At 51.1% G+C, this 25078-nt stretch overlaps 9 protein-coding genes across 9 annotated transcripts; 5 read left to right on the top strand and 4 right to left on the bottom strand.

The window, feature by feature from the left end:
* Positions 1–93: 93 nt before the first annotated feature.
* Positions 94–1314, top strand: CORC01_02188 (uncharacterized protein; the record flags this gene model as incomplete). The annotated part of the gene is made up of 1 exon (XM_022613839.1): positions 94–1314. A coding segment is annotated over one exon (1221 nt), but the record flags the coding sequence as incomplete, so codon positions are not given.
* Positions 1315–2531: 1217 nt separating this feature from the next.
* On the top strand, positions 2532–3392 carry CORC01_02187 (cutinase; the record flags this gene model as incomplete). Its single annotated transcript, XM_022613838.1, has 3 exons — positions 2532–2729; positions 2839–3050; positions 3122–3392. 3 exons carry the CDS (start codon positions 2532–2534, stop codon positions 3390–3392), a joined length of 681 nt encoding a protein of 226 aa, XP_022479632.1.
* Positions 3393–3892: 500 nt separating this feature from the next.
* CORC01_02186 (GMC oxidoreductase) lies at positions 3893–5787 on the bottom strand (the record flags this gene model as incomplete). The annotated part of the gene is made up of 2 exons (XM_022613837.1): positions 3893–5491; positions 5545–5787. 2 exons carry the CDS (start codon positions 5785–5787, stop codon positions 3893–3895), a joined length of 1842 nt encoding a protein of 613 aa, XP_022479631.1.
* A 1690-nt stretch (positions 5788–7477) lies between these two features.
* Positions 7478–8713, top strand: CORC01_02185 (uncharacterized protein; the record flags this gene model as incomplete). Its single annotated transcript, XM_022613836.1, has 3 exons — positions 7478–7685; positions 7742–8180; positions 8248–8713. 3 exons carry the CDS (start codon positions 7478–7480, stop codon positions 8711–8713), a joined length of 1113 nt encoding a protein of 370 aa, XP_022479630.1.
* Positions 8714–9911: 1198 nt separating this feature from the next.
* On the top strand, positions 9912–12084 carry CORC01_02184 (uncharacterized protein; the record flags this gene model as incomplete). Its single annotated transcript, XM_022613835.1, has 5 exons — positions 9912–9959; positions 10444–10812; positions 10890–11377; positions 11430–11781; positions 11854–12084. 5 exons carry the CDS (start codon positions 9912–9914, stop codon positions 12082–12084), a joined length of 1488 nt encoding a protein of 495 aa, XP_022479629.1.
* Positions 12085–12361: 277 nt separating this feature from the next.
* On the bottom strand, positions 12362–12640 carry CORC01_02183 (glyoxalase family protein; the record flags this gene model as incomplete). The annotated part of the gene is made up of 2 exons (XM_022613834.1): positions 12362–12517; positions 12566–12640. The coding sequence occupies 2 exons, from the start codon at positions 12638–12640 to the stop codon at positions 12362–12364; spliced, it is 231 nt and encodes a 76-aa protein (XP_022479628.1).
* A 1127-nt stretch (positions 12641–13767) lies between these two features.
* Positions 13768–14871, bottom strand: CORC01_02182 (uncharacterized protein; the record flags this gene model as incomplete). The annotated part of the gene is made up of 3 exons (XM_022613833.1): positions 13768–14202; positions 14259–14436; positions 14507–14871. 3 exons carry the CDS (start codon positions 14869–14871, stop codon positions 13768–13770), a joined length of 978 nt encoding a protein of 325 aa, XP_022479627.1.
* A 3870-nt stretch (positions 14872–18741) lies between these two features.
* CORC01_02181 (uncharacterized protein) lies at positions 18742–20595 on the top strand (the record flags this gene model as incomplete). The annotated part of the gene is made up of 3 exons (XM_022613832.1): positions 18742–18840; positions 18933–19067; positions 19114–20595. 3 exons carry the CDS (start codon positions 18742–18744, stop codon positions 20593–20595), a joined length of 1716 nt encoding a protein of 571 aa, XP_022479626.1.
* A 290-nt stretch (positions 20596–20885) lies between these two features.
* On the bottom strand, positions 20886–24348 carry CORC01_02180 (uncharacterized protein; the record flags this gene model as incomplete). The annotated part of the gene is made up of 7 exons (XM_022613831.1): positions 20886–21376; positions 21435–21447; positions 22131–22402; positions 22467–22658; positions 22716–22830; positions 22885–23860; positions 23912–24348. The coding sequence occupies 7 exons, from the start codon at positions 24346–24348 to the stop codon at positions 20886–20888; spliced, it is 2496 nt and encodes an 831-aa protein (XP_022479625.1).
* Positions 24349–25078: the final 730 nt, after the last annotated feature.

The following is a 25078-nucleotide window of genomic DNA, read 5'->3' as shown; positions in this document are numbered from 1 at the left end:
TTCAATTCTCAAGTCTCTGCCGATGTGACTTTACGCAATGGGTACATATACACTGACGAAGCTTGTAGGTCATTGATCCGCACCAAATCTTTGGGTTTGGAACTTGCACCACCAATACTCGGTCTGCAACCCAAGGCGATCGACAGCATAAGCTCCGTTTCTGTTAGGATCAAAAAAACCTGGCCTAAAGGATTTAGATTCCGAGGCGCTCCCCTCCATTACGCCGTTATCATAGGTTCTGAGGCATCGGTTTTACTACTTCTTTCACACAATGCTGATGTGAATGTCGTGGACGACCACCAAAGATCCCCATTGCATCTGGCGGTCTCTTGCAACCTTAAAAGCATAGCCCAGGTCTTGGTGAACGCTGGTGCGGACCTGGCAAGTTGTGACATGAAGGGTCGCACAGCTCTCATGCTAGCAGCACAAAAAGGAGACATGGGTTTGATCAAAACTTTGGACAAAAGTAACGAGGTCATCCACATGACAGACCACTTTGGGAGAACAGCTCTTCATTATGCTTCGAGTTCTCAGAACACTGCAGTCGATGTTTTCAAATACTTTTTGGAAAGGGGACTGAACCCAGTTTCTGAATACCCCAAGTTACCGAGCCCGACTTCGTGGTTGTTTGGAAATGGTATGAAGAACAAAGCTTTGGTCGCATACTTTCTCAATTCCGGCCTCCTTCAGTGCGACAACAGTCACAACAATTGCAATCCTCTAATTAATGCTGTCTTCAACAACGACCAAGGCCTTGTTCAAAGAATTTGTCGAATTTTTCAGAGACATCCTCGAGCTCAGCGATTTCTCAACGCAGAAGATGAAAATGGCTTCACTGCAATATGCCATGCGGCTATGGGAGGTATGAATACCTGTCTTCAACAGCTTCTGGACCATCAAGTCGACCGGCACAAAGAAGGCTGTCTCCAAGGAAGCCCTCTGATGGCAGCTTGTGCATTTGGCAGACTAGAGGCAGTCAAGATGCTTGTCCGCAGCGGCGCCTTATTATCTTATACCAACAAGGAAGGTGTTTATCGTAATGCCTTCGAGGCATCGATGCCACACCGTCGGATCCAAGCGTGGTTGCTCGTTGGGCGATTTCAGGATCAAACAAAATTATGCTCTGAGCCGTACTGGAAAGACTGGCATGGAAATCATAGACATTGGAGCGGTTTTCTAAAAGCAAAATGGAAGCTGACAGGAGAGAAGAAGCCGTTTAGAGATGACTCCATGCTGGACTATCTTGGCTACACTCATTCTTTGAGGGACTGGGCTAAGGGTAGAGTGCTGGCTGCGTCACTTATGTACGAATAAATAGCTGGAAGACAATCCTGCTGACTCTCCTATTCTCTCAAATATCAGATTTCAGTTCGTGGTTTGCGCTTTTTAAATGAATGACTGTTGAAAACTTTGCAATGCCTCGTAGTTGGTTCACGTTATTTGTTACTTAACGGACTCGGCGCGAAGGTTGAAATCCAAAAGAAGTTGGCTTGATCTGGCCACGACATGATCCTAGACAATACAAACACGCCGACGTCAGAAATCGAAGAGCGTGATTCAAAGTGGCTTTTGACTGTATAGGAGACGGAACTGGGTAGCTGTCTGTCAGACTGTCTCTTTACGGAAGAACCGGATCAGCCGTGTCTATTGTGACAGTAGTGACGAAGCATTGCGCCTCATTATCAAAGCTATTATTTCTCTAACAAAAGAGGTATCTCCCGATGGCCTTTCAAGATAAGTCATAAGCAGCATGAATCGCATTTTCCCCGATAAGTGGCCACCCATGATTGACCTCCAATCGAAAATGATCACAACGTCATCACTTACAAGACATGAAGAGTTGATGTCGGGCTGTACTGAACCAAGTATTGCATGGACAAGCAACGCCACGGAGTATCCTGGAAGGCTTGAGGTAAAATGTAATCTGCAGACGGTCGCGGACGGCTGCTGAATAAACCGAAAGTCCGAGGCAAGGGTGACCTTTCCCTGCTCTCCGCGTGGTCATCCACAGTCAAAGTAAAGTCGCAGCGCTCACGTCCTGAAGCAGATATCTTTGCAATGCAAGACACCGCAGCAGCTCTGGTCTCTGTACCTGTTGGTGAAATTTGGGTCATCTGATGTTCCGAGTTCCATCTTTCAGTCAGCCGGGCAGCTCCACGACTTGACGAGTGACGTCCGCTGAAGATGGTCCGAAATCCGTTGGCACACTCCCCCCGGCCGATTGATGGATGACCGTCATAAATTACGTAGAAAGTCTCGATCGGTTTACTTCTTCATGCCGAGATGTTCAATCTTGCCTCCATGACCGAATAATCCAGCCAAACCTCCAAACCGGTTATTGGGAATGCGAGCCTGAATTCAGATATAAATCCTGGGAAAGCTGCGGATTTCTCTTTGGCAAGCATTATTATCCCATAGCACTCAACTTACTGGCTTGCATCGATCCCTCCATAAATTTGGAACCGGCTTGAAACAAATCAATCAAACAAACCCACAATCTTAAATCTCACCTCTTCCAACGTTATTCGAAGATGAAGACTGCCACCGTTTTAGCCATTACTGCCACCGCACTGTGTAGTCCTGTTCTCCTCAAAGACCGCGCCCAAACCGGAGCCACAGTTCAACTCGAAAGCCGCGAGACTGGAACCATAGAAAAGGAATACACCGAAGGTGGCTGCCGTGATGTAATCTTTATTTTCGCCCGGGGTTCCACGGAAATCGGAAACATGGTAAGTCCCCGCCCCGCTTCGGAGTCTCACGTCCGGACCAGTCCGGACTAGATTCGTGACGTGAGTGTGGGGGGAGGCACCATCAGATGACTGACGTCAAAGCTTCCAGGGCTCCAGCGTTGGACCCCCGACTTCAGACGGTCTGAAGAAGAAGTACGGCGATAACAAGGTGGCGACAGAAGGAGTCGATTACGCAGCTGGCCTATCCACCAACTTCCTCCCCGGCGGAGCCGATCCCGTTGGCGTGGATGAGATGAAGCGGCTCCTAACTGATGCCACCAATAAGTGTGGCAGCTCCAAGATCGTGGCTGGAGGTTATAGGTATGCATAATATCCGGTGATGGCATCAATGAAACGTCGATAACATGAGACTGACAAAATCTGTATTATAGCCAAGGAGCTGCTGCCGCTCATCGTGCGATTGAGAATCTCCCCGATTCAGCCAAGAGCAAGATTCTAGGAGTCGTTACCTATGGCGACACTCAAAACCAGCAGGATAAGGGGCAAATCCCCAATTTCCCCACGGACAAGCTGAAGCTTATTTGTAACGAAGGCGACATGGTGTGCAATGGTACCCTCGAGATCACGCCTGCTCATCTCGACTATGAACGACATGTCCCTGAGGCAGTCGATTTCTTGACTGGAAAGATTGGTAATCTCTGATATCGCATGCTGCGCCCACATTGTTTGGCTCGATGAGACCTTTCCCAGTATTGATTGGGACCCCTGTCCAGAAAAACGGAGCAATTGACATTGGCGCTGGAACAGTTGGAGTTGCGGACACGGAATTGTCTTCCAGCCACACAGTCTTGCTCAGGTCTGATCTTGATTGATTAGCGCTCCTTCTTCATACCACTTCGTCTTAGACGATTTCCTATCAATTCTAGATTACATTTGAGGCAGTTGACGATGGTATTATCAATGTTTCGAATCTTGCTACTTAGGGGCCATAATGTTCGCGTCTGATCTGATATTCCCCAGTGACAATACCTACGTCTGAAGCAATCCAAGGCAGTCTTCCACGCGAGAACTCACTGACATAACCCGGTACTGTAGTATGAAGTATCCTAGGTTTTTTGTTGAGCCTCCGATGGCAAGATTACAATGACGTGTGATCCTAGCTTGTCCCAGTTCCCTCCGTCTGAAGCCTTTCTGAAGCCTTTCTAGGCTTCAGCAGCCAGTCTGTCTTCTTTGATGATGTCAGCTGCCCGTTCGGCAACCGCATAAACTGTACTTTGGATGTTGCCCAAAGGCTCAATCGGGAAGATGCTAGCATCGACAATGCGAAGCTTCTTCGCCCCGTAGACCCGAAGTCGCTCGTCAACGACACCCCCATCCGCGCGCGGCATCATGGCACAGCTGCCCGAAACATGGAACACGGAGATCTGTCTCTGACGCACAATCTCTTTGGCGTCCTCCAGGTCGTCCGCCTTCAACTCGGGCAACCGCTTGCCTCCGGGCTTGAGCAGCGCGCTAAAGGGCTCCGTGCCCACGATCCGCTCGACAAACTGCACGTTGCGGGCCAAAAGCTCCAGGTCGAGGGGGTTCGAGTTGTATTTCGGATCCCACGTCGGCAATACCTTGTAGTCGGGACTGGTTATATGCACCGTTCCCCGCGAAAACGGATGGTTGAGTACTGTCATGACAGTGATGTAATTTTCCGGTCGGGAAGGCAAAATGTACTCGGCCATGCTAGCCGGATGATCGTTAATTGTGATTTGAGACGGGAAAAGAAGGTACTCGCTGCTCGGCTCGTCCGAGGTTTCGATCAGAGAGCGCACGAGCTTCCCGGCGGGCGAGTTTGCGTTCTTTTCGTGTGTGGCGAGGAGAGATTTCTTTGCGTCTTCTGGCAACAGTCCGTTGTTGTCAGCGAGCGGTGCGTAAGCAGAACTGATAGTGCTTTGGCCTAGGGGACCTTCGCGTGTCGCTTGATATTGACCGACAACAGCATTGAGAATGTTGCCATCTCTGAGGATATCAGCCGATGGAACTCCGTCGTTGACCTCAAAGCTCTGGCAGACGATAGGGTGATCCTGTAGATTCTCTCCGACGTTGGCATTGTCAACCAGAACAGGAATGCCGTGGCTCTTGAGCAAGTCTTCCCCCCCAATGCCGGACAACTCCAACAGCTGGGGTGTTTGAAGAGTGCCTGCAGCAAGGATGACTTCCGCCTTGGCCTTGATAGTCCTCTCCTCGCCATCTTTTGTGACAATCTGCACGCCAGTCGCAGAGACGTCGCCATTGGTGGTGTCAAAGATCATCTTCTTCACCTGAGTCTCAGTCAAGACCACCAGGTTGGTTCGTTTAGCAACTTCCGGCGTGTAGTAGGCGCTAGCCGCGAAGCTCCGCGTCTTGGTCTCCGGATCGATACTACACGGGTTCTGAAAAGCGCCGTAGGCCTTTCCGCTGCGAGGGTCCCCAGTCACGCCGAGACCGAGCTTGTCGAACGTGCTCATCCAAGCAGCGTTCATGGGGCTGTAGCCTTCGCCAAATGACACTTGGAGCGGCCCTTTCCCACTGAGAGTCTCATCGTGGTAGTCCAGCCCTACGATGTCCTTTGCGGACTGGGGCGGTGGGTGGTCGGTGCCGAACTTGCGGAAGTAGGGGGTGAGGTCGTCGAAGCTCCAGCCAGCGTTACCAAGAGCGCCCCAGGCATCCAGAATTCCCCTCGACGGATACAACATCAACATGAAGTTCAAAGCAGAGCTGCCGCCCAGCATCTTTCCTCGGGCTTGGTTGATTCTTCTGTTGTTCAAGCCAGGCTATTTTCCGTAAGGTTACCGTTTGAGCTTGCTCATCTGGTTAGGCTCCTTACCTGCGGAACTGAGGTGAAGTTCCAGTCATATTCGTCTTTTCCATACACACCAGCTACCAAGCCGGGTGTCAAGACCAGAGGATCAGCGCTCTTGTCGGCGCCGGCCTCCACAACAAGAACACGCGTGTCGACATCCTCGCTGAGGCGAGAGGCAACCACCAAGCCGGCTGTTCCACCGCCCACGACAATGTAGTCGAAGGAAGAATCGAGATCTTTAGAAGACGACATGGTGCCACTGGTCATTTCTGAGTTTGCTGCGAAATATTTCAGATTGACGAAGGAAAAGAGTTGTGAAACTCAGTTTTCAAACCAGGGGATCTGGTCATTGCAACCTACGCGAGTAAGCCTGCTGTCCGATGCCAGGGTCAAAATCCATTAACATTCTACAGTCAGCGTATGCATAATATACCTGCATTAGTCTAACCTCTACAAGCAGAGCAGCCCGCCGTGCCCTGGTCGGAATCCACTGTTCTGTTCTTTGGTTGCATTCGTTGGTTTTGGTCAGGAGGGAAGACCAACACGACAGGACAAGATTCCCAACCCGTCTCTCTTTTTTCCGGCTGAGCAGCTTATGCCTCACGGGTTTCGAGCGCTTCTGTTCCAACATGAAGAACGCGAGGTATTTTGGCATTTTTTTCGTCCGCAGATGCAAAGCTATTGGTAGTCAGCGACGAGCTTACTTATGTGTAGGACTCTCCATTCTTCTAATACATTTGTCACTTGCAGAACAACATCGTACCCGACGTTGTGCTTATTCACACACATGAAATTTCACAATTCCAGACACCTTACATATATGTCCATTTCAATACCGGTACTGAATCCGAATGCGCGGTCCTGGTGCCCCCTGTCCACTTTGCCCTCAATCAGGCTCTCAGTGAAGCCGGAAAAGGATGAAGTTCCGCGAAATCCCGGTTAATTTGGTTCAACGGTTGGGACTAGACTAGGGACGGCAACTCGGATTTCGTCCCGCGGCAAAACTCCCCGCGCCGCACACTCACTTGACAGATATGGATCGGCGCAGAACTTTTGTCTGGACGGCGCATGCTGGTGGATCGCTGCAAGGGTTTTGCTGCAGACTTCCAACCGCTGCAACGCAGGGAACATTATATCGTACCATGCCACTGTTTTACGGTTCCAACCGAACCATCACAGGACAAATTTTGGATATTGGCGGGACCGGTCTGGCAGCACTCTGCCATCACTACTGTGTGGAAAGGGAAATGAGTTGCCGCCAAATTGGTTGGCTATCCTCTATCTTGTTAGTGAAAAGTTTTCTCATGACACTAAACATAATACCAAGCGGTAAGGATAAGGCAAGTCTCATTTCTCTGCGATTGATCATGGATAATATGTTAACAGCGAGTCAGCCTCTTCGAAAGACTAACATTAGCGGTGTGCTGCTTCAATTTGGCAGCAACCCAACGGTCAAAGTCTTGACCCAGAGTTCCAGACACTCTTGGGCAGCAGTGACAGAGTTCAGTCCGCTCGATTTAGCACTATTCTCTACCGTGCATCATCTCGGGCGTCTTGGCATAGTCGTTGAAGATTCTGGCTTATCTTAGCGTAGCGTAAACGTAAGATCAGCGGATGCCGAGCGACTGCGTCGCACATGACATGTCAATTTCCGCGGTCTTGTTAGGTGTAGGTTTCTTTCCCGTGCTAGCCTCATACCAGCAAGTTTAGGGATCGGCTGGCACAAGGAAACCACGCAGGGGTGGTATTAGCGAGGTCCGATTCCCTGTGACGGGCACAACAGTCAAATGACTCCGGAATCAAACATGGATAATGACTTTGTCTTTTTTTTCCTGCTAAAGTTTCTTCGAGTTCAAGTAATCGGGTTCAAATATCTTCAATTCTTTTCTTCTTTTCTCTTTTTTGATGCGAGATGTGGAACACGTTGTATGGGTAGTTCTCGCTGCTGCCCACCAGCATGACGCTCCACGCTGTCAGCTTCCCACCGTTACCGATAGTCAAAGCCCACCTCCTCGTGAACTGCGTATTGGTTCTCTTTGCGGTTGTCGTAGTCGCACTTCGCTTCTTTGCACGCTTCTCGTCGGGGGCAAAGCTGTGGTGGGATGACTTCCTCATTTTCTTAGCTGTGCCTCAGGGCATCGGGATGCTTGTCATCCAAGGCTTATGTGAGTATTCCGCGCGATTGGGTTTTCTTTGCCGAGTCTGACAATTTCGCCTCCAGGGTCGCCTATGGGCATCGGATACCCAATCACCAAAACCCTCCCAAACATTGTCGTCGTTCTCAAACTTCTGGTCGCATACGAGTTCATATTCGCGACCTGTATCAGCACCATCAAGCTCAGCGTCATGTTCTTCTACCTCCGCGTCTTTGTCAATCCAGGACTTCGGACCGCGACGAAGCTTGCAATGGGTTTTGTCATGGTCTGGACAACAGCAAACATTCTCCAAGTCTTCTTGATTTGCCACCCTTTCGAAGCAACATACAATCCGGCCGTCAAAGGAAAATGTGGAAACCAAATAGCGTCCTTCATCGCCATTGGAGCATTCAATGTCATCACGGATATCCTGATCTTGACATTGCCAATCTCGACAGTTTGGGCGCTCAAGATGAGCACGCCAGCCAAACTTGGCGTCATATCCGTCTTCTCAATAGGCTTGATGTATGGCCCGCCCAGTTGTCCCCCGTCCCCACTGCTGCGATTGATTGACTGACAATGAAATCAACAGAGTCAGCGTAGTTGCAATCATCCGCATCGTCAGCCTTACCAATCTCGACCTCCAAAACTTGACCGAGACAATGATTTGGGCTGACTTTTGGTCGACCGTGGAGCCGAACTTGGGTATCATCTGTGTCAGCATGCCGATGCTGGGATCCCTCTACTCGCGGTGCACGGCTCGGCGAGGTGCATCGAAGCTCGACGGACCTTCAGACGCCAGTGGCTATAACAACTCAAAGAGGTTTGAAAGATCGCAGCCGAGCGCGTCTGACGCCGTTGCCCTGGATACCATATATTCCCCAGAACAGGAAATACAATACAGGTCGGAGGTCGCTTCGTTTGGACGCAATGGGAAGAATGAAGATAGTGGGGACGACTTCGAGTCACGCCTGACCCCTGAGCAAGAGCTTCTGGGTAGAGACAAAGTCATCCAGGTGCAAAAGCAGTGGACCGTATCACGCCAGACGACCTCATAGTCTTTGAGAGCTCCAGAATATTCGCCTTTGATCAAAGCAGCCAATCAATCAAGTTACCCAGTCGCGGGGTCCTGACCAGCCATGCGGTACGAGAAACTTGTCAAAGCGTGTTCATTGTTATAGGTTGAAATCAATACTATACTCATGGAGAATCGATCGTACTTGACAGATTGTGTGGGGTGAAATAGACTATGGCGAACTGACAATTAAACTCTCAGTTTAAATGCTCTCTTTCAGACAGAGTTCATTATGCAATCAGATTTGAAGTACACATACCTAGGTAAGGTGGCGTCACTCGGCGCCGCCATTTACAAGACCCCGACCCTCGGTAACAGTTACCCAATTGGGAAATCCGGACCCGACGCCGATTACGCCCGGGCCGCGTTTGCGTAGCCGCACGAGTCGTCTTTGCCTTGTCAATGCCTCGCTGCGGCCCCGAATGTTTCTGATTCTTCGGCATCCCTCTTTCTGCCTTTCGTCTGCCTCGGGAACTCGTCCCATACTGGACGTCGACTTTCCCGAACGATGCCCAGTACCGCCACAGCTTCCAGAACCCACAAGTCGTGCGATGCATGCACCTCGCGCAAAGTCCGATGTCCCGGTAGGCTTGATGCTGCGTCGCTATGGGCAGTGGTGGTTCATTCTCGTTGGATCAATGTTGACTAATGCTCATATCAGGCCCGGGGCCATCAGGCACCTGTAGTAACTGCACGGTGAGAAAGATTCAGCTGCAATTATTGCACGCCAATTGCCACTGACGGTTGAGAACTTTCGCAGAGACGAAAAAGTGAATGCGTTTTCGGCATAAGAAAACTGGCTCGCAGGCCTAATAGTACGTCCTCTTTCCATTCTCTGCCAATGTTCTTTCAAGTCGATTAATTCGTGTAATATTGAGGATAGTCCAGAGAAAATTCATTTCTACCAGCCGCTCTTCCGGCACGCCTGATGCAATACAGCAAGGTTGTACCGTATCGGTTTTAGACTTCGCAACACTGCCAACACCGGCCGCCAAATCGCCGGAGCCGACAATCTCGGAGAAACCTTCCACTCCCGGTTCACATGCCCGACGGGCCGGTCCGCACCGGATACCGGACCTCTACGTGGATCGCGTGCTCGATAGAGCTCGTAAAGCTCCAAGGTCAACTCGACCCCTAGAGGCTTCTAATTACGTCAAAGTCAGTACAAATTCCAGAATCACATGTTTGTCCAACTTTTGCTCACCATGAAAAGGGATATGGCATTTTTGGTAAGTTCATCCCACCTCACTTTACCGCTTGCGCACGACTCCCACCTTGCAGCACCATTTCTGAGATCCGGCAATGTCCTAATAAGAAAGTGACAGGCGGTACGAAGAATTTAACCTTCTTTTCAGAAGGCAGATTGAAATCTCTTGCACAGTGCCTTGGTCATGAAAAGGTTCACGACTTGGTTGCACGAATTGCAAGTGCTGTTGAGGAACGGGGCAGATCTGTCAAACTTCGCACTTGTAGTTTGACTCGTCAAGCCGACCGCCCGGCTTGTCTGGACGATAAACTCCTGCTAGCAAAGTACATCAGACGTGCGTCATTACGTTCTCTCCCTCTCCCTCTCCCTCTCCCTCTCTCGCATCAGAGGCTCACTATGACGGTGCAGTGTATTTCGAGCGAGTACACCCTCGGTTCCCCTTTCTTGATCGCGATGCATTTGAGAGGACTGCTTTCAGCCAAGGTCAAACTCTTTCCGCACCCAAGAGCAAGTCATGGATATGTCTCTATCATTCTGTCCTCGCTCTTGGCTGTCAATACGATGGGGGAGGATCCTTCGAGTCTGGCAAAGGTGATGCTTGGAAGTTCTTCTCCATCGCTCTGGCCAACTTCACAGATTTGATGATGCTGCCCGATACTCTCACGACTTTCCAAGCCGTGGTGGCTATGGTCATATACTCACACGGTATGGCTGGAATCGCACTGGAGCACGTCCTCGTGTCAGAGGCGGCAAGGCGAGCACAAAATCTAGCCGATGCCAAGTTTGTCGGGGCGGCAGCAGATGCATACCGAAGAACCTTTTGGGTATTTTACTCTTTGGAGAAGATCAGTAGCTTCCACCACGGTAGATCATCAGTGAGTCCAGCACCTAGATGACGCGTATCATCTCCCAAGACTGACCTTCTGTTTTTCCTTTTTTCTTCTTGGGACAGACCATCGTGGACTGCGACATATCCTGCTCCGTTCCATCCACGCCTGACTCTTTCCTTTCTGGCGGATTCGACATGTTCCTCTGTTTCATCAGCCACTCTCGTCTGCTATCCCGAGCCAATACCTCACTCTTCTCCGTTGGCGTATCTGACAATCCTAAAGAGTACCACTTGGCCATAATCGACCAGCTCCTGGACGAACTTGAAGAATGGAGAAATTCACTGCCAGATACCGGTTTCAGGCCTGGTGGCTGGGTCAAACCTCACTCAATTGTTGACGATCAAGAGCGGACAGTGGCTTTAGTCACCCACTTCCTCTACTACAGCTTTCTACTGACGATCTCGCGAATGGCTCTTGGTTACTTGCCAGCATCAGAAGGGCCTCCAGACTGCTCTCGTCGAGATGAAACTATGGAGACCGTGGGGCGCAGTGCTCGCTCACTACTCGAGTTGACCTCAATAATAGACATGTCGCCATACACCCCCATGTGGTAAGCCGAGCCCCTGGATATTACGAGCCTTGGCTGACGTCGGTCAATGTAGGATGATGGCAACAATTCCCATCATGGCCTTTTTCGTCCTATTCGACCTCGTCATTCACAACCCTCGGCAAATACACACAACGACTAACTTAGCACTACTTGACGTCGTGAAAGGCCACTGCAGCCGTATACAGGCCATGTCCAACGGGGCAGTACCTGGTACCATGGTCGGCGAGTTTGCACAAATCGCCCGAAACTACGTAAACGAAGTCAACGGCCGTAGCCCTACCGGCATGACACCACATGCGCCATCCGAAGCATTCCAAGCGCTCCCTACGCAGCCTCAGTGGTCTCTGCCTCAGCAAACTGATTATGACGTCGCATCAACGGAAATCCGTACCGACTTGTCGACTGTAAGTAGACCTATCACTGACCGCCGACAGCGAGCGGCAGTCGCATGGGTAGTACTGACTGAGAATTTACAGATGAACTTGGCGTCCGACCCGACTATGACAGGGCATATAGACATTGAAGGGACCACGGGTGCCTCGAGTCCGCTCATCGGAACTGACGTGATGAATCTCTTTGAAGGCTGGATGCCCGACCTGGATCCCCTGTTCTTTCATGGTATGAGCGCGCAAAACAACATGGACCAAACGGTCGCTCAGGATGATTTCGAGCTTTACCCAGATCCGTTGTATGGAAATTACGCATGACCTGTCCGATTTGTTACACCCAATATACACGCTCGTATTGATAGCACATTCTAAAGACATGGGTGTATGGTTGCGACATCCAGTCATGGTACTCAACCCATTATGCATAACATTGTGAGGTCAGTCAGTTCCCGGGTTTCTCCCCTCCAAGAACTTGAAGAATACATGTATCAGGCGATTTCCGTCAACATCCTCAATGATGAACTAGCGATATCCCCAGAGCATGCCGCGAATCTTTTCGACAACCTTCGCATTTCTCCTGGCGATTAAAGTTTTGTTAAAATTCATCCAGGCCTTCCGTACCCAAGGCGATCAAGACACGCCCAGGAGAAAACTCGGCCGGGTCGTAATGAAAGAAGAAGATGTTGGCGGCGGCCTTGTTGCCCGTGTAGACGTAGCAAAAGTTGAGCTGAGAATCGTCATCGTTCTCGGACTACGTTCCGCCCCGGGTAAACCCTAGCTCGCTCGTATAGAACTCGACCGTGGCAACGATATCCCGCGAGCTAAGCGACGGGATGATCTTCCACGCCGACCCGATTGCCTCGCCCTCGGCCATTTACGCGGCCGTGGTGCTGGTTAGCTAACGTTTTGCCCATTCCTTGGCGAGGATAATTACATACTTTGTTAGGAGGGCCACGGTCTGCATGATCGCACGGATCAACGCGGCTTCTCCCTCCTCCTTTGATGCATTCCGCTTTGGGGCGTCGTACACCAGACGGGTTGAGTGAACGGACACCGAAAGCCGATCGATGACTGATGTGTATGTCCTGTATAGAAACACGGTATGTGAGCAGTGAAGAAAAGTCTAAACCAGACCACTGGCACTACATGCTCAGGTTTCAGATGAAATCGGTTGCGGTGGGTGTGATGGCAACGTCATGATCTCATTCCAGTCCACAGCCTTCGCGTGAGGGGTCTCTTAATTTCTCCTTTTGGCTCAAGTATTTCAGCTTCTTCTTTGGCTGTGTCCCCTCTCTTTCATCCGAGATCTCGTCCATCAGCACCGTCAGCAAGCCAAGATGGCAACCTTAATTACTTGTCTAAACATGGTCTAGCTCGGCTTCCTTCCGTGTGCTCGTAGACCAGTTGCAAGGGAAAAGAGTCAGGTGAACAAAACACAAAAATGCACAAGTCGCCCGGCATTGCTGACTGGTTCATCATCGGAAGTGCCCTGTGTGAGGGGCAGGTCTAGCTAGCATCGTTTGTTCCTGGATTAGCAAACTCTCATGCCGTCCGAGTCAAACACCAGCTCGGCGCCGGAGCGCGCGCGCGCGCGCGCGCAGGGCTTCCAAGAGTTCGAACATGGCGTATCCCTGCCAAGAGTCGTAGATCAATCAGACTCATGACCTTGGCGGTGAACAAGATTAGCCTATTTTCAAGCTTTCAAAGCCTCATTGTTCACACAATAAGTGGTCAACCAGGATGTTCGTAAGCAGCCAGTTCTCCCAACTTAGCACAACCGGATTACGCCTGCAGCGGATCAGAATATTTGATTAATAGCTAGCCATCGATCTTAGGGATTCAACCTGTGTATTCTTCGTAGGGTATTAGCTAAGAACTAGGAGATTCGTCGATTCATTACTGCATTCGTCATGTCCCAGCTGAGAACTGTAGTCATCGCAAAATTGTAGCTTAAGCAGCCAAGAAAAAACACCTTCGCTTCCAAACATCCAAATCACCTCTTTAGATAACTTCATATCTGCGCAGGACAGCAATAACCAATGGCGGGATGCCACGGAGATCATTCTCATCCGGGCCAAGTCTGGAAAAGTCGTCATTTCCCCTGAGCGCCTCCTGGGCGGCAATGTTCGCCTCGGGTGTATCAGCGGCGTTGATATCCGCAAAAGCAGCTTCGGCATTGGGGAAATTGGTCATCGGAATAGCGGCAGCTTCAGCCTCGGTGACAGGCCCCGCCAGGACCATTCTCTCGTTGCCGATGCCAAGGGCTCTGGCCACACCGGCAAGTAGGTCCGTAAGCACAGGCACGGCCTTGGAGGGGATCTTGATCTTCCCAGCGCGACCATCATACTCATCGATGGCGGCGGAGAAGTTGTTCTGAATTTGGTCGCTGATCTGCGTTGCAATAGGCTGGAAAGTAGGATCGAGAGCTTTGGTGAACTGTGCAAATTTTTAGCTTTGCAGACCACAAGACACGAACTACGACTTTGACTTACAGCGCTACCCAAGTCACCAGCCTTGTCCTTTTGGAGAACTACAGAGTCACGAATGAGACTCCTCACGTCCAAGATTTTGAAGCCAGCCTTGTCGAACTCCCTGCGCTTGCCCTGAACCTCGGTCAACAAGTTGTTGATTTCAGGCTGGAGGCCAAGGAACTGTGTGCCGATCTGGGTTCTAATTGTGACAGGGTCAGCACGGGCACTCGGATCTCCCGTCGGAGAATTTTTAAGAAACGGTGACTTACGATTCATTTGCCGGCAGGGTGTTGGTGGCCTCCGCGGCCTTCGTGCTGACATCGATGGTGGTTCCCAGTGTGACAATAGCCTCGTTTACTTTCAGCAGCCCCACCAAGCCTTTGAGAGTGCCTCCTTTGAAGGGGACGACGGTGTCATTGGCTTCAGCAACCCTCTTTCGAAGATCTGCGATGCGGTTTTGGAGCGCTGCGGATCCCCCCCTGACGGGTCCCTTGTCTCCCTTTCCTCCCTTTCCTCCCCTTCCTTTATCTTTGTCTCTGCCGCCGCGGCCCCTTGCGTCTGTTATCGGCATGGCCATTTGCGCACTGACAAGCGCGAGGCAGAGAAGGAACGAGAGAAGAATGAAGAGCCTCATCTTGAAGGGCAGTATAGGATATCTCGAAAAGTAAACAAAGGGGGCAAACTTGCTTAGATGTTGTGGTTTACAACCGTGATAGGTAATCTTGTGCTATGGGATCTTTGGTCCAGACATGCCGGGAAAGATCGTGGGATGGGCCGTCACGTAAATACTCAACATGAGACTTTCACGAGCCGTGAGGCCGAGGCAAATTCAGCTACAATGCAAACGGCTCTGGATAGTCGAGCAGGGCTAAGGGTAGAATGAGGTAACGGCCTGGCTGGCCCCGAATTGACGAAAGAACCGAAGTCCATAGAATCGGCGACTTTGTCACGGGTCATCGCGCCGGCGGGAATCCCAAATTTCTGGACAGCAACAAGGGTCGGGCATGATACCACGCGGGGTTCAGTCTGTAACCACAAACTTTCTCATCGAACCCATACCCTTGAATACATACAAGCATGCAAATTGGGGGCCCCATGGGGAACTAAGGGCTCCCCGCAAACTGGTGCTGAGGCCGCCCTCATGAAACACGGCTGGGTGGGAGGCTCTCGACACCATCTACCAATCAGACACTTGGTAATTCGCAAGTTATCCTTTTAAAGTCGTCACCTACGGAAGCAAACTCTGTCAACATACCAGCTGACCCTGTGGTCCAGATATCATCCGGATGCCTTGGGAACAAGAGCAGCGAATAAATACCCTGTATCTTCCTCGGGGTATACGGGGGGTTTACCTGCTGTCCCACCCTCCATATTTGTGCGAAGAGGGTGGCCGCCTGGAGGATGTGATGAAATAGCGATGTCGCTTTCGCTTTGCAACGTTCGTGAAGTCCTGGGTGCACCCTCCAACTCCCCTTTCAACTCGACGTCACTATAGGGGAAGGCTACCACCAGACGATGAGTAGCTTCTGCCACGCATCGGCTGAAAGAGGGGAATCGAATAGTCTTTCTGCGTCTAGACCACCGTCAAGGTTCCTGCCGGCGATTGGAGTGGTAAAGGAGTTCATAGGCTTACTCGAATAAGGGATCAGTCGGAGAAAGGCTTTTTCGTCGGGCATTATTGACTGCCCATCACATCCACCTCCTCGGGTTCGGTGAAGTCATTGAGCCTCCGCTTGGAGGCCGTTGGACCCTTGGCCCAAGCTGGCCATCCACTGCAATGACTGTAAGAACAGATGATGATCGTGGGATCTGAAATCACGTTCGCCTATCGCATCTCGCGTTCCTTCTTCTTTTCCAAAACCATGAGACACCGCTACCGGAGTTCATCTACTGGCCGTGGGTGGTGTCTTAGCAGACCCTTCGAGGGCTCGGGTTTAGAAACCGCATGGGTATTGTGGTCTTGGTCGGAGCTCTGCATCTGCGTCACCTGTTGCCATGCCATGCACCCTCAAAGAGTCTTGCCAACCAATACGATACTGACGTCGGCAAGCAACCTCGTTTACGTACATGTGGTGCTTGATCAACAATGGTGTTGATAATATCTGTCGTGTTTTTCATCTTCAAAGCTGACAGGTTGACATGTAATATTCACGATGTCCAAATGAGGCATCTGCGGGAGATTTTACTGACTCTTCTATCCTTTTGAGTTTAGTCGGGAAACCAAGGCTTCCCTAGTCCGATCACACGGTTCATGCCCCGCATCATGGTTTGACTGAGGGACGAAAGACAGCGGGAGGGAATTACACTAGGAGAGAGCGAGGGGAGAGAAAACAACTAGCCGCTGCAAAAGTCTAGAACCGACCGGAAGCGGCTCTTGGAGGTGGAGAACCATCCATCTTGAGATTCGAGGGACCAAATGTGTGGAAGCGGAACCCCAGTGGTTGAAGGGGAACCCTGAGCGTTCTGATGGTGAGCACCAAGACGGCATCCGAGAAACGCGAAGGAGGCCGGGCCAGGTCAGAACCTTCTAGCTGGGCAAGCGATAAGCTCAGAAATGTGCTCAGACCAAACCTTACATCCGGGAGGAATCAGGAACTAGACCATGGACTAATGTAAGGGCAAGCAAATCATCCCTGCCTTCTCATCAGTCTACAAAGTCCAAACGTTTCTTTCGTCGATCAATCTAACTTGAGGCTCTGTGATGGATCCGGTAGAGAGGAAAGGTTTTCTGTGCTTCCGCCCAACTCCGAGCTCGCTCGGACTTGGCACCCGTTTCGGACAATGCCATCCCGCTGAGGCGGGTTATGTCAGAAATGAAGCAAGCTGACACGCTCCAGTAAAAGTCGGCCTGACATCACTGCGAGAGAGGATGAGATCATTTGACGACGCGAGGAGGTTGCGTTATTCCAACTCCTAAATATTCCGTTGACGTTTGGAGAGAAACAGTGCGTTCTCCTCGGATTTTCGTCCAGTTATTGGGATGGAGTGATGCAATCAACCTTATGGGGGCTGGAAGATAACTTAAATAATCATCCGACTTCTTTAGTAGCGAGCTGATTGCTTAATACTTGTTATTTAATGAAAGATTGATGTCCCACTGAATCATCTGAATTTCCACGCTTTTCACCGCATCAGTAGTAAGGATTGAATTCATGAGGCAAAGCTGTCAAGCTGCAACAATGGCATAGATGGCTCACCGAACATACTAGCAATTCCATTGAGATACACTCGACCACTTGGTGTACAATAGTTTCTCGCACAGACAAGAACTTTATCAAGATTGTGTCCTGTTTGGGTTGTATGCAGTGTTCCATGGCGATTTCCCCGGTTCTTAGCACTTTTCATTGTGTAGAAAACGGCAGGTTCGTGGAAGCAGGCTCAACGCGCTAGATATACCCGACTTATTCGGACAAAGCAGTCATTTTTGCTCCACATAGGAAAGAGCGGCCCGCAGATGAAGTAGTCATGCCAATAGTCTTGCATAAAATTTGTGACAGATCTCGTAACGGACAGGAGATTTAGATATCAAAGTTAGATCAATAACCATAGCATAAGGTATGGTAGCTTGTTTTCCTAGCGGTCATCATTTACCCGTAGAGAATCCTCAAAGTGATAGACCAAGCCAATTTTGAAATCCCATTCCTATGTGTGCAAGAGTTACAAAAGTTCTTCGAGGTCCAACGGCGCACCACAGGCTAAGCAACAAGGTAAGCAGACATACACATGGAGGAAGCATCAAATCCGAGAGAGCCGTATTGAGCAAACTTTCCTCGTCAGATCTATTACCAATCCAGGAAGGATTTTAAAACCCCCAAAATTCCTATGTAGTGAGACAAGAATTATAATCTCGGCGTTTCCTGAGTTGCCACCCAATAAATCGCTCATCACCAACCCCAGAGTTCCCCCCGCCTTTCAACCCAAATTCTAGTCAACTGACCCAACTACTCGGTCTTGTCAGAGTCTCAATATCACGCACCTGCCTATCGACGTAATTAGCCAAGGCTATACTGACCTTCCAGAAGCAGACAGCTCGAGAATCTAGGTGCTCGGCGAAGTACCTTGACCGTCGTTGCACAGCTAGGCGACTGGGGTCGCCAAGACCGCCAAGGTCAGCTTGGTCCCTATCGTATGGAACCAAGCTCTGCTTATCATATACTCTCATAGTGGCCAAGCACGTACAGTAGTATCGGTCAACATTAGGTGCTTCCCTCCGCTCGGGTTCGATGGGCGAGATGGTAGGCCTTGTGCCTGGATTTCGCCAGCCTCCCCTAATATTACGACTGCCATGGCATTCTCCACATCAACGTCTGCCATGCGGGGGACAAGAGAGACAGTCTTATTAGCTGGTCTTGGAAGATGACGAACGCGATCTGAGATGGCGAGTATTTATAGATCGAGTGATTGCTCTGCCGTGGAACACTCGAGGCACCCCTAGTTTCGTCATCAAGTCTGTGTCAAGCAGTGGTACTCTTCACTTGAGTCACTTCCAATCGACATCGTCAACATGGTCCGCATCAACTCTGCAGCCATTCTGGGCTCTGCTGTTGTTGGCTTGACCAGCGCAGCCGGCGCCGGCACCAAAGCTGAGTACGCGTCCGGTGCGGTTCACCACCGCATCATGGGCATCAAGATGGCAAGTACCTCCTCATGAGATGCCATTTATGCTCAATTGACTGATGCTGATGACTCGACTAGGCCCAATGGGAAGAGGAAGCAGCTGCCGGTCTCATGGATAGTGCCAAGTACCCAGAGCTCGGCTACACCCCCTGCGTTGATGGCTTCGCTGCGGCAGTTCCCGGAGACTTTAACAACACCTTCCGGTGCAGAAACGTGTGTCTAGTGAGCTTCTTCCTGAGAATCAACTGACAATTTCCAGATCGATCTGTACCACTTCTTGTCCCACGAACAGCTTGGCAGCTGGGGCGGAAGAGGTTCTTCTTCCTGGGGTTGGACTTCGGCCGACGGAAGAGAATTTGTAGCTATTGGCCAATACGACGGTACCGCCTTTGCCGAAATCAGCAAAGAGGGCAAGCTGGTATACTTGGGTCGTCTCCCCCAATACGACTCCATCGGGTCAAACTGGAGAGAAATCCGGATTGTCGGCGACATTGCAGTTATTGGCTCCGAGGCTATCAAGCACGGTGTTCAGTTCTTCGACATGAAGAAGATTTTGGATCTCGACCCAGCCAACCCAAAGAACTTCACCCAGGCTGAGCTCACCGGCCATTGGGATGAGCTTCCCGTCGGCCGCACCCACAACATCGTCGTCAACCACGAGCTCAACTACGCCATTGCCAGCGGCTCTGTCGGCGGGAACGCGACGATTCGCGTCAGAGACAACCTGCCCTGCCGCGGCGGGTTGATCTTCCTCGACATCAGCGATCCCACCAACGTCACCAGCCCCGGCTGCGCCGCCGGCGACGGCTACGTTCACGACGCCGAGTGCCTCGTCTACCGCGGTCCCGATACCCGCTACTACGGTAGAGACATCTGCTATGGGTACAACGAGGACACTCTGACCATTTACGACGTCACGGACAAGACCGGCAACGTCACAAACATCATCTCCATCAGCGACTACCCCGGCGCCGAGTACGTCCACCAGGGTGTCGTCAACAACGAGACGTGGCAAGAGTACCTCTTCCTCGACGACGAATTCGACGAGCGCGACGCCAAGGTCGGCCCAATGACCCAGGGCCTCCCCACCACCCACATCATTGACATCCGCGACCTCGAAAAGCCCGTATACACCGGCCACTACGCCGGCAAGACTCGTTCCATCGACCACAACCAGTACATTGTCGGCGGCTACCTCTACCAGTCCAACTACGGCAACGGCCTCAACGTCATCGACGTCAGCAGCGTCACCAAAGACCCCACGGGCGCCAGCGTCTGCGAAGCCGGCTTCTTCGACATCTACCCCGAAGACGACGAGGAGGTCGGGGGTGGCAAGGTCCAGTTTGCCGGTTCCTGGTCATCCTACGCCAACTTCAAGTCCGGCTTCATCCTTGTCCACACGATTGAGCGCGGCAGCTTCGTCGTCAAGATGACCTCCAAGGCGTGCCCCCAGGCGCCCGTCTGCCACGCCGATAACTGCCTCCGCGCGCTGCGGGCCTCGTCCATTCCGGATCGCTTGGAGGAGTCCGTCGCGTTCTGCGGCAACTTCACCCAGCGACGGAACACGGACGAGGCGCGTTTGCCAGAGTATGCCACGAGCGCTTGTGTCGAGAACAAGGACAGCGGCCCCGTCGAAAGGGTCAGCAGCGCGTGCGCTTGCATTCCTACCCCTGTCGTGCCTGAGCTGCCCAGAACAACGACCCGGCCTCCTGTACCGACGGTGCTGCCTCCCAAAGCGTGAGAGTACGCTGGAGTGAAGAACTCTAGAGTAGCGTTTAGTACTAGACAGGAAGTATTGACACAAATAAGCAGCGATTGAAATTGCAATCGTTCACTGCCTGCTCAGGCGGGGACAAAGTGGTGTAACGAGACTTGGCAGCATCGTCGAGTGTCCCAACAAGGTGACGCACATTCGAGATGACGAGTATTTTCCGAAGTTGTAATCACAGTAGTGAAGCTCCTACTATGAAAATTGAGTCGTATTCCAAAGAGTGGTCTCCGTCCTGTGCGCCATTCTCAGCCCTTGACTCATCAATGTACCGGACGCATTCCCTCTGGCCACGGCTCTTTGTACTCGGGACAAATGAGATCCAGCTCACAAAAGAAGTACTCCAATTCGCACACATGATATAGACTCCTGGCCACGCTCTCAGTTGGTCCGCGCCATACAACGCCGATTTCCTCTGCGCCTCGTCTTTCTGCATCGGTCAATTCTTCGCCGTCAAGCACTTCCAACTCTTCTGTAATGCGCTCGGTCCAGTATGATTTCCAAAACTGAGGGAACAATGGAAGATTGTCTGGTCCGTCCCCTAGATACGCGCCAGCTTCCTCCGTGAATTCCACAACCAACTCTTCGTGCAACTGCACTAGAAAATCTTGCTCTTCGATGATCTCCGTATCATCCATGTCAATCCATTCCACACCCTCCTCGACGAGAGGATACGGCTTACAACAGCGGTGATCGAGACCCAGAGCTTCAAATGTCATAAACCTAATTGCCTCCACATACGTTAAGCGCGTCACTTCAGTACCGCATGAGCTGTAGTAATCTGCCACAATGTTTACGTAGTCTGGACTTACCTCCTTCCGGCTTCTCAGAATAACTTTAACAAACCCTTTCAGCATCCATGTAAGTGGGCTGCAGCCCCTGGTCGAGCAAGGACAGCGACAGCCGTCTGTGAGATTGCGGCGACTTACAGATGCGACGAGTGCTTTGAAGGTAACCGACGTCCGCCAGTCATTGCCCCAGAACCGTTTATTTTCACCCAAACAGTAAAAGACGTAATGTGCACCGAACAAACCCTCATCGGTGGTCCTGTTGGAAGGGCCGGCGGACGATCGCAAGAACAAATCTCCTCCGTGTTCCACCAGCCAGCAAACAAAGATCGGGTCCAGGTAGTCTCGCATTGCATTCTCAGGCGACGGAAACTGAATAAAGACAGATGGGGGAGGTCTGAATCCGTGACGACAGAACAGCTGAGCGACATGCAGAGAAATGATTTCTTCGAAGATCCAGCTCATCGTATTTGTCGCCCCGGTCTTTCGCTTCGCACATGGTCTTTGATTTGTGGAGATTCGTCCTGGCGTTCGTGGAATTCGGGCTTCTTTCATATGAAAGACATAATGGCGCCGAGCGAGCTCTGATGCATTCCGGAGGATGTCATTCAAAGTCGGAAACACACCGACCACGTCCCTCAACCCATGCATCCGTATATCGCAACCGACGTCGAGGAGGCATTTCGTGCAAACATAACAGGAACACTGTTTACAACGTACATCGCCTCTGCCGTTGACGCAATGCCTAGAGCTAAGCGCCATCGCCGTTTCGAGTGCGGTGGCGCCCGCCTTGTCGCGCTGATTCAGGATGCTAAGGTCCGCAGCTTTCACTAAAATGTCAAGAATCTCTGGTTTTACTGCTGCAAGGTGAAGGGGGCTTCGCCCGTAGATGTCTACTTCTGCTATCGAATCGGGGAACCGACTCAAAACACGAACTACTCCATGGACATCGCTATTAGCAACCGCCAGGCTCAAAGGGCCGCATTCGAAGGCTATTTCTTATTCAGCATCTTATTCAGCAAGGTGCAAGTAAGATATTTCCTGAAATGATCGTACCTGTTGCAGCCTCAGGGAACTTGTCATAGGATAGTATGCTAGTATCCATCCCAACCGGGATGTTGATGATGTCAGTGGAAGAGCCGTTCAAGACGGAAGGCTGGCTTTCAAAATTGGCCCGTGTTAAGGCATCGACGGCTTCCCAAGTCCAATCTTCAACTTGGAAGGTCAAGTGATGTAAGGCCGATGTCCCTGCAATGATTTAAAAATTTCTTCATCTCATGTGTATGAACAAGTTCAACAACCTACCTTCGATGTCATAAGAATAGGCCGGAATACCGTACGAGAGTAGCATCGGGAAAATTGCGGCAAACATTGTCACCTCGGGCGATGAGTCTCCCCAGTCATAGTAAATCTCTCTGATCTGCCCGACGTCTGATTAGCCACATACCGTAACTTCGGAGTAACAAAGGCTCACTGAAATAGCAGCATGGTGCATCAAGGTCCTGTTTTGCTGGTCCACAACAGTTGGGTATGTTCGTTTTTCTTCAAGAAGCCTTGCCAGCTTTTTCAAGCAAGCGATGATGAAGGGCTCTCTATTCGTCCCATCATGGAATGGCCGAACACAGCACTGCTCCACCATCCGGATTATGCGAAAAGCAGGATCCGAGTCGGCGTCGACAGTTGGATAGTAGGTAAATCTTGGACTGATACTGCGACCCCCAGCTCCTGAAGTCAACTCGAGGGAAATACCAATGACGGATTTCAGCAGACGAGCGAGGCCGGTGTACGTCAAGCTTGCCTTCAGCCGTTGCTTTCTCCCTGTTTTTGAGAGTGGACAGCTCGGCCAGTGACCTTGGGATTCCCACTCGCCAGACAAAATTGTGTGGCCCCGTTGCATCTGTTTTTTGATGGTTGATCTTGCAGGGCGCGGACAGATGCACAGCATGTCAGATATTGCTGCTGGCCAGGAGTTCTGTAATGGGTCTGATGACATTCTTTTCGAATGAACGATTGGTAGGTTTGAGGCAATGCCTTGGTTGCGGTCCTTCACTGGCGATTGCATGTCATCGCATAAACTCCTGAGTATTGCTGGTTTGGAAGCCACTCTGAGAGCTATAGTCTGTAGAGACTGGTTCTGTTCTCTTTGAAGCTGAAGTTCACTTTCGATTCTTTCGAGTCGCTCTTCAATCGAGTCATGTGACTGCAGGATGTCCTGACGGACGACCTGGCTGCTCTCGTGAATGCTGGCTGTCATAGCTCCGGAGTGAGCGACGAAGAGTTGAGCAGTTTGTTCAACACTGCTCTGTAGACTCGGCAGCCGATCATTGATGTTGGCCACGGGCGTAGCCAGTGCTATTACATCTGATCGGATCAGGAGCAAGTCTGAAGCTTGATCCCGAGAAACCGACTCGATTGCCGCCAACTTGTTTGTATTCAATTTCGAGGATTCCCTGCTAACATGTCAAAAGTCATGCATCAAGGGAACGTGAGACAGAACTTACAGTCCTAAGTTGGCCATTGCGAGTTGAAGAATTCCATGAGCTTGCTGTAATCGCTGCGCCAGGTGTTGAAGTTTTGATTGATGGAACGCATAGGTCAACTTCTTTTTGTTGTTCATCAGTCGCTTCGGCCAAGTCTTGCCATCACCGTCAGAAAGGTTCTCGCACAGAGCTTCGACGGCGCTGAGCTCCTTCTCGCAACTTTGTATGTTCTGCGCTACTGCGGTGGTGACTTCGGGGTTTTGGTGCTGCAGACCAGACAATGTCGTCTGCATTGCTCGAAGAGTAACTGTCAGGTTATCATTCTGCTCCTTCACGCTTGTCAATTCATCGTGACGGCCTTCGAATGCGTCCAGGTATTTGACAATGCCGCCGGTGATCTGCAAGCCCAGCGACACCAGACCGGCAACTGAGGCGGCCAGACCTACACTCTCGGCCATGTTTGGTGATGGTCAGAAGTATGAGCGATGAGTTGCAAAGGTTGGTGAAAGAGGGAACCGAGGGGGGGCTCGAGAATCTGTCGAGCCGTTGGTTTTGAAGGAGACTGAGAAGGGGAGATCAGGCTCCCTGCTGACGGTGACGGGCGTTGGGAGGCGGGGTCGAGATCAGGCTGGCGTGGGCTTTCTTTTCGAGAGCTCTCGATGGCTATGGCCGGCTTTCCAGGAATGTGTTCCCATTCGCTGTTACCGTGGCTATGCGATTGGACGTCGGCCAAAGATGGTCGTGGGGGTTTCTAAAGCCATGGCTGTTGGATAGCTCTTTGGTTCTGTGTGGTTGTACACGAATGCACGTTTCGCCTCCGTAGCACACCAGTCGCCACTTCTCTATGAAAACTTATCGGACGCCTTGCCGAGGGACGGTTCATTGTATCGATGTTCAAGTGCCAAAAAAAATTGTGAAGGATGTATCGTGAGATCGATGCGACCTGAGTGGTACAAGAGCCCAGTTGGGATGAAGCAGAATCTAGTTCGGGTGTCTTTGTACACTACTCAGTTGCAGCTATAATGCGTCTACGGAGTCAAAAATTCACGTGATCCATCAGAAGTGGCTTGAGCAGAAACTTCATATAAAGAAGAAGAGAAGCGCCAGATTCGGGATTGAATTGAACCATGAGTCTATGCGTTTCGATGGAAAATTGATGCAAGCTAGAAGGCAATTCGTACGATACGT

This window comes from Colletotrichum orchidophilum, assembly GCF_001831195.1.
Source record: "Colletotrichum orchidophilum strain IMI 309357 chromosome Unknown Scaffold_12.1, whole genome shotgun sequence".
NCBI classification, from domain to species: domain Eukaryota; kingdom Fungi; phylum Ascomycota; class Sordariomycetes; order Glomerellales; family Glomerellaceae; genus Colletotrichum; species Colletotrichum orchidophilum.
Note: the sequence above shows the minus strand (reverse complement) of the source record. Positions and strands in the feature narration are given on the sequence as shown.